This window comes from Hyaloscypha bicolor, assembly GCF_002865645.1.
Source record: "Hyaloscypha bicolor E unplaced genomic scaffold K444scaffold_10, whole genome shotgun sequence".
Lineage (NCBI taxonomy): Eukaryota > Fungi > Ascomycota > Leotiomycetes > Helotiales > Hyaloscyphaceae > Hyaloscypha > Hyaloscypha bicolor.
In genome coordinates this window covers 30828-39882 of record NW_020194512.1, presented here as the reverse complement: position 1 = coordinate 39882, position 9055 = coordinate 30828, and the positions used below count along the sequence as shown (strand labels likewise).

The window sequence follows — 9055 nt, the reverse complement described above, 5'->3', positions numbered from 1 at the left end:
AGTAATTTAATATTTCTTTTATAAAAGCTATATATATAATATTTTTCTTAAAAGCACTATATTAGTATTATAATATTAATTAGACTAACTCTTAATTTTATAACTTAGTTTAATTATATAAGCAGCCGGGATTTTATATATCTCAAATTATAATCTTGGTATTGTTTTGTGGCCCGTGTACATGCCAAGCTCGCGTACTGTATTTGGGGAGTTCCGGAAGCGAGGCGACTCATATGATAGGCGAAGGCGTGTACACTGCGTCCTCCGTAGCATGTACGGAGTCACACACACTGCTCAGTGGTGCGTAGCGACACGGACGCCCGAGACGGGCGTCCGTGGTGTTTGTACTACGGATGCGCGATTAATGGGCGCGCATGTCTCTCAGCCCGGCGGATCTGCGGCGATACTGCGTACAGAGTTTTGGTGGGGATCCCGATGTGCAAACTCCGTAATGAGAGCGGTGCGGGATTTCTGGTGACACAATGAGATTTTACTTATAGCGGTGATCTTATAGGGATATCCGGTGAGATTCGGATTTTTCTTTCCTTCTCATATACCAGGTGTTCCTCCCAATCCCGGTTACCGTGTGCGAAGGTTTGAGAAAATGGCACTTCTACTATCATTCAGCCCTGCGGTACTGGGCATCGCTGTAGTAGCAGTTCTCTTGATATTTCTGCTCTTTCGAAAACCAAAACTCCCTCCGGGGGTCAAGAGACTTCCCGGGCCCAAAGGTTCGCTTCTCCTTGCTTCGATAGTTTCCAACTCAAGTTAACCGCTCTTCAGGAATTCCAATTCTCGGCTCCGTCCCCGATCTCCCCGCAAAACACTCATGGCTTCAATTTTACGCCTGGACCAAGCAATACGGACCGATATGCCAAGTGCAGCTGGGGCCCGACACCTGCGTCTTGGTCGCATCTCCTAAGGTTGCCGAGGACTTGCTGGTCAAACGCGCGGCGAAATATTCTGGAAGAGTACACTTTCCTGCCATTTGGGGTGACTGTGCGACTGATGGGCATTATCTGCCTCTGATGACAAACTGCGGTACGTTTTCGGAATGGATTTTTAATTTACAGTAGCATAACTGATCTCGATCTCATTGCAGCGGATCAGAAGCGCATAAAGAATTTTACGAGGAAACTCACGTCTAGCCTGCCGAGAGCGCACTTGAGCAAAGTGGCCTCCGAACAAACCAAAATTTTCGTCCTGAAACTCCTCGAGGATCCGTTGAATTTCGGAACTCTGCTGGAGAGGTGTTGTGGAGGGATATCGTCGACGATAGCATGGGATCGCACAAGCCCCGAGGTGGCAAAAGCGACGGTGTCGACGTCGCTCGGGTTGCTAGAAGTTATCTCGCCGGAAGCAATCCAGAACAAACTCCCATTTCTTGAAAAGATTCCTTTGTGGGTACCGGATTTCCTACAACCGTGGCGTGTTAAGGAGATAGGAAGAGTGACTCGCGAGCGCGATTTCTGGTTTGGACAGCGAGCGCAAGCGAGGGCGCGCATTGAGGAGGAGAAAGGGGAGTACTCGTGGACAAGGGAGTCGTTGAAGGATGGCACACTAGAGGAGGAGGAGAAGGCGTATACGGTGGGCATGATGACCCTTATTGCGAGCGTGCTGGAATCTTCGCCGATTCAGGGGTTGGTGGTCGCGTTGTGTATGTTTCCAGAGTGGCAGAAGAGGGGGCAGGAGGAGGTGGATTTGGTTTGTGGGGACAGGATGCCAATGGCGGAAGATATTCAGAAGTTGCCTGTCGTGAGGGCTTTGATTAGGGAGATTTTTAGATGGAGAAGTCCAGTGCCGTTTGGTTGGTCCCCTCTCTGACGAAGAAATGTCTGACCTTTGCTGATTGACGTAGGTGTCCCTCATATGCTTACAGAGGATGATATTTATGAGGGCTATCATATCGCGAAAGGAAGTGTGGTGTTTGCTCTCGAGTGGTATGTGTGTTTTTGGCTTTTCATGCTTCGTTCTAATATACCGCAGCGCAATGTCACGAGACGAAGCTTTATATCCCGACGCAGAGAACTTTAGGCCTGAGCGCTGGCTGGACCCGCTGTACCCGACATACAAAGAACCACTAACCCACCATCCACAACTCAAGAACAACTCATCCTTTGGGTGGGGAAAACGACAATGCCTTGGGCTGGACTACAGCGAAATAGTGCACGTGACCATCGTTGCTACGATGCTGTGGAGCTGTAACATCCAGAAGAAGGTTGATGAGAAAACAGGATTGGAGATTGAATTGCCATGGATGGATTATAGTCCTTTTGTGATTGTGAAGCCGAATCCCACACCGTTAGACATAAAACCCCGGGATGAGAGGAGGATCAAGTTGTTGTCTTCTGTTTAGCGGAATAGCCTGCGCATTCTTTTTAGACCGCTTGAATAATTTTAATACACTGCAATTGAATATGGTGTGATTCGTTATTTCAAGCCACCGTACCATTCTTGCCTGTGTGATCGGTCGGGTCAGTCGCAGAGCAGATGCTGTTGTAGTAAGGGCTCATGGTGAGTGCCACAACTGTGACAGCGGGGCCAATGCAATAGTCAAAGGCTCAAAGTTCAATAAATCTATATATTGAAAATACTAAGCTAGAGAGCAAAGAAGAAAGGAATGCCTCGACTATTAGTATTATTTTACTTATATCTTCCGGCTTAATTCTATTTTATACCTGTTTCTTGATTTCTATTTCTAGTAAATTATATAATTATACTAGCTATTATATTATTTCTTTTAAAAGAAAAGTCTAAATACTATTATTCAAGAAATTATTTCATTATAATGAAAAAGAAAAACTATAATAAATAATTCAATTTTACCTAATTTTAATAGCTTAATTAAATTCAAAATATAATAATACTTTAATTTTTAATATTACTTTATTATATTTTCTAGCTTAGTTTTATTTTATATTTATTTTCTAATTCTTATTTCTAATAAATTATATAATTATATTAGTTATTATAATAATTTTTATATTATAAAAAAATAAAAGAAATTAAAAAAAAGTAAAAATATAAACTTAAAATAATTCTTTTTATATATAAAAGTTATATTATATAATAAGATTTCTTTATTTAAATATTTACTTTATATCTTATTAATAATAAAAGGCTTTTATATAAGTTTTATTATATTTTTATTTAATTTGTTATATTATTTTAAAATAAAAGAATTTAATTTTAATAATATAATAATATAATTATAAAGAATTTATTAATAAATAATAATATTAAGAAAATAGATTCTATAATATTAATATATAAACTAGTAAAATTATAGTTTTATAAAAGTTTGAAATCTATTTTTCTATTTTTCTTTTTTTAATTAATATAATTAAGTTTTCTTTTTTATCTTTACTTTTATTATATTATTTCTTTATTATACTATATTAAACTAAGAAATATATTTTTAATAAATTATAAAGCTTTAGTTTATTTAAATATTTAGGGAAACTATATATTAAATACTTTATTTATATAATTAATATAAAAGAAAATATAACTTTTATTATAAAGCTTTATAAGAGAACTTAAGCAAATATTATAAAATTTAATATAAAAGAAAACAGGAATTTATTAAGCTAAAGATATAAGAAAAAACCGTATATTATTAAGTATTATAGTAAGAATTATTGAATTAGGGCTAGTATAATTGCTTTGCTTAGTTAGGATCTATATATTTACTTCCTAAAGCTTTATACTTTACTCAAGCTCTTTTCTAGCTAGTTTAATAAACTCTTTTATTATTTAATATAATTTCCTATTCTGTAATCTTTATATATATTAGTTATAAGCCCGGCCTTATACTAATAAGCTTCCTAATTAATATATTATAGAGAGTATTCAAGAACTTATTTAATTTATTTCTTCGAAAATTATACTTTAGTTTATAGTTTCCGTTATTAATTAATTAATAGAAACTTTTCCTATAATTCCTACTATTTCTATAAGCTTAATTATAATTATATTAGAAGCTATAATTAAGATTATTATTCTAAAGAACTGCAGTTCCTGGGCAAACTAATTTAATACTTTCTATAGAATAGCTAGTAATAAGAGTATCTGAGATAAGATTAACTCATTTAATAATAAAGTAATTAAAACGAATATGGTAGCTTCTTTTAGGCCTTCTCCTATAATTAACGAACTTATACTAAAGGAAATAGAGGATTACTATACTAGATACTAAATTAAAGCAGAAAATTAGAATAAGAATACTCGACTTATAGTTAAGAAAGAATTAAAACCAGTATTTCTATAGCCTATAATATTCGAAAATATTAGAGATTATTATTCGGTGCTTTTATAAGACTATAAGATTAAGAAACTGGACTAGATAAATAAGCTAGTATATTACTATATAATCAGGCAGTGGCTCTATTAAATAATTAATATAGAAATCCTTATAAACTCTATTTTAGGACTTAAAGAAAGTAAATAGAGCTCTATTTATAAGGTTCTTAAGGCTTTATTAACGAAATACAGTTCTATAGATATAATATAAATTATTATTACTCGGAAAGTATATAGTTCGATTCTACTATAAGCAAGTAAAGAAGAAGTAAGCCCAAAGTACTAGTTTACTAATTGGGAGAAAGTATTTAACTATACTAAAACTCTTAAACTTGCCGAAATCGAAGGCATTCTAGTAATAATCGAGTTCTTAACTGCCTTCTAGTAGAAACTCGTACTAACCTGGATAATAAAATAGCTCAGTAATTTATATAGTAAAGACAAACTAGGGCTTCTAATTCTTATATTCGAAAAGTATAGCCAGGTATTTAATTGAATTATTTTAGAAAACTAGAATACTAAATACTTAGGAGCTCCTATAATCTTTACTATATTCGGGAATTAAACTAATAAAGAATCAGATAGTAAATCCGATTTAGATAAATATAAGTACTATAAGTACTCTTATAAGAGTACTAAGAACTTCAAATACCGGTAGAACTTATTTAGCTATATTACTATAGAAATTATAATTACCGGATTAAATAAGACTTGAATAAAATTCAAGTCTAATAAGAAATAGATTAGAAAGATCCGGGAAAGGCTTTTAACTAAATATTAGAAGAATCTGAAAACTTAACTAGAAAAGAAATATAATATAAAAATTACTAGTAGATAAGCTATAAAGAAACTAATATCTAGTATTAGTTCTAAAAAGAAGCTCAAAATATCCGGAATTCAATTTCCTAGAAACTTTAATATTATTCTAATAGATCTTATATTTATAATTCAGAGTTTAGATTAGGGAATTTATATAATACTCGATTTCTTAAAATATCTGCTCTTTTAGAATATCTTATTAGATAACTATAATATTATATATCTAATTAATAATAAGAATCTAATTAATTCTAGTATTTTTATTAAAATAAAAATTAATAATTATATAAAAGCAGGAATAACTAGTTTTCTAATTATTAGATATAATACTTATATAATTAAGAATATAATTAATAGACTTATAGAATTATATATTAAAAATCTAATTCTTTATAATATTATAATTATTAAAGAATTTTATATAAATATTATTTCTAAAGCTTGTCTAGTAAAAAAGAAAGCTTAATATTATAGATATAATTTTATAATTAGACTAGAAGATTATAAAGAGAATATAGTATTAATATAATTAGAATATAAGTTTAATTTAGTTTTTCTTAAATATAAACCGCTTTCTATTTATTCTAATATTTTATTTGAAATTCCTACTAATACTAATAGTATATTTATATTTCTAATATTTAAATATTTAATTAGAGCTTAATATAGGAAATTAAGGGAAGATTTCAAGCCAAGAAATAATTCAAAAGAAAAATAATATATAAAAGCAGGGCATTTAGCCTATAAAGCTTTATAAAAGCTTATTAATTATATATATAATATGAAAATTAATAGACTAACGAGAATTATATACGAATTTTATATTTAGGTATATATTAGATAAGTAATCTTATATAGGCTAATTAAAAGAAAGTCTATTTAATTATTTTAGAAAATCTTATAGGACTTATTTAATTATTTAAATAGCTATAATAGTTTAAGCTAGATTCTAATAATTAAAAACGAATTTAGTAAAAAGCTCTTTGGATATCTTTTACTAAATAAGAAAGGTTTACTAGTATTTAATATAATTAGGGATTTTAAATAATAGATATATAGGTAATATAATCTTTTAATTATTTATATTAAATATAATTAGAAGAAAGTAATTATTCTAATCCAAGAAATATTAGCCTATTAGATCTAGATAAAGAAATAAGATATTGAAATCGAGCTTTCTCTTTTATATATATATAAGCCAAATAGTAATATTAAATAAATAAAATAGGAGATTATAAATAAGGCTATTATAATATACTTAATAACTAATTTATCTAAAAAGCTATAGCTAGAGAGTTCTATAGCTATAATCTACTTATATAATCGGAGCCTCTTATATATAAATAACTAGAGAATATTAAATAAAATACTTGATTTATAATTCCGTAATTATTTCTATTAATATAATTCAGAACTTATAATATAAATAATAGTTAATCTTAGGCCTAATTAGAATAGAATCTATATATATAGTTCTAAAACATATTTAATAATTAAAGATTATAAAGTAAAATAAAATAAAAAAATATTTAAGATTATATTATATAAGTATATTAGATATTTAATTAAATATATTATATCTAATATTTATAAAATCTGGATTCCTATATTTAATTAAATAATTATTATATATAATATTATATTTAATAAGAATATTCTCTATAAAAAGAAGTATAAATATATAGAAGGCTATTATATAAAGATTATAAAAGATATAATAGAATTACTTCTAGAGAATAAGATTTAGGATACTAAATTAATCTTTAATAATAAGGGATTATAATATAATAGTTTATTAAAACGAATTGAAAATAAACCTAAACTAGGAAATAATAAGCAAATAAACTAATAATTAAAAGAGCCTATAAGTATATTAATAGGTTATAACTCGGAAATAGAAAGCTCTATAGCTTTACTAGAAATAGAACTTATAATTTTATAAAGTATTTTAGAGCCAGAAAATATATTAAAGCCTAAAAATAGTAGAAATAAAAGTATTAAGCTCTTAAGAAGGCTTAGTATTATAGAAAAAGATATAATAGAATATACTAGAACTATTAGAGAAATATATTAAACTAATAAAAGCAGGAAAGGATTTCCTTAGAACTAATAATAAGGTCTACTAATAGCCCTTATAAGTAAAGCAAGAAGCTTATTTATAGAATAAGTAAATAGCTTAATAGAAATAAAAGAATTCTCTATAGAAAAAGCAAATAGCTTAGCTAAAATAAAAGATTAAATAGTAAAACTAAAAAGAAAATAAATAAGAAAGCCAATTATTAAAATTAGAAATAGGCTAATTCAAATATATTTATATAAGAGAAATAATTAGAATAGAGATTTAGATAGAGCTAGTAATAATATAATTACTATAATAAGTATATTACTATAAATAATAAATAAATTAAATTAGATTAACTATTTAGAATCTTTTTTAGGATTTCTTTAGTCTAATTAGCTAAAGAATTATAAAAAGAAATTCGATTATAAGGCTATTTATACTACAATTATAATAATAGTTTAATTAAAAGCATATCTAGAATAGAAAGCTTTAAATAATATAATAATAAGAAAATTTTATATTAATAATTTTCTGAAAGCTCTAAAGATATAAAATAATCTAGAGAAATATCTAGCTAAAGAATATTTTAAATTAGATACTAAACTAGAGATTAATAACTTTAAAGCTCGAAATTACTAGAGAATTATTTCTAGTAATAAAGCAAATATATTTCCGATTTCTTTAAAATAAATATTTATATATAAAATTAATTTTAATAAATATATTATTTGGTATTATTTAAGGCTAGTAATTTATAAAGATCTTTAAAAGAAGATATTATTCCTATTTATATATACTATTATACTTATAATACGGTCTTTTTAAATAGCTAGTATAATTATGGCTTATTTTAATATAGAAATAAAGTAATTCGATATTATAAATGCATTTATTAATATAAAAAGAAATTCTAATAGGCCTATAGTAATATATAAACTACTAGATAGTTTCAAGATACTAGAATATATAATAGAAATAAATCGAGTTCTATATAGGCTATAAGACTTTCCTATTCTATAATATAAGTACTAGATAAATACTCTTAAGAAAATTAGATTCTCTAGACTTAATAAAGAATTCTATATTTATATAAATATAAATTATAAAGTTTTTATTATTTTCTATATAAATAACTTTTAAATACTTTATTATAAGAATAATAAAATATATACTTAATTAATTATTATTTAGATTAAAAGAATTTATAAGCTTTATAATATATGAAATATAAAGTAATTTCTAGGAATTTATATAATTAGAAATTAGAAAACTAAAAAGCTCTAGCTAATTTATAATACCTATATTAAGAAAATTACTAAGAAGTTTAGAATAATAAATAGAAAGTATTCTAATATTCTATTATCTGGAATTAATTTTCGGAAATATAATAATTAAGTTTATTTATATTAAATTAAGATATATTAAAAGAAAGTTAAATTATTACTTTATATTATACTTATAATTAGATTAGATATAGCTTTTATTATTTTAGTACTTTCTTAGTTCTTAATAAATCCTATTTCAGAATATTTTATAACTATAGATTAGGCTTTCTAATACCTATTTAGAACCCGGTTTTTAGTAATTTAGTATAATAGGAAATATAGAGAAACATAACTATAAATTATATCTAATACTTTATATATAAATAACCTAGATATATAATAATTAAGCTATAGATATATAATTTCTTTATTTAGAGATTTAATATTATAAAAAGCTATATAATAAAATACTATAACTATTTCTTTAACTAAATCAGAAATATATAAAGTTACTTATATAGTAAAGAAAACTATAGCTTTCTAGAAACTATTTAGGGATTTATATTTAGATCTTAGAAAGCTCTGAATTATATTCTATAATAATAAA

The 9055-nt window shown here is 26.9% G+C and overlaps 1 protein-coding gene across 1 annotated transcript; it reads left to right on the top strand.

Annotated features, from left to right (window-relative positions):
• Positions 1-282: 282 nt before the first annotated feature.
• K444DRAFT_605835 (cytochrome P450) lies at positions 283-2484 on the top strand. Its single transcript, XM_024878879.1, has 5 exons — positions 283-731; positions 784-1041; positions 1103-1807; positions 1859-1940; positions 1987-2484. Exons 1-5 carry the CDS (start codon positions 605-607, stop codon positions 2354-2356), a joined length of 1542 nt encoding a protein of 513 aa, XP_024743744.1. The 5' UTR covers positions 283-604; the 3' UTR covers positions 2357-2484.
• Positions 2485-9055: the final 6571 nt, after the last annotated feature.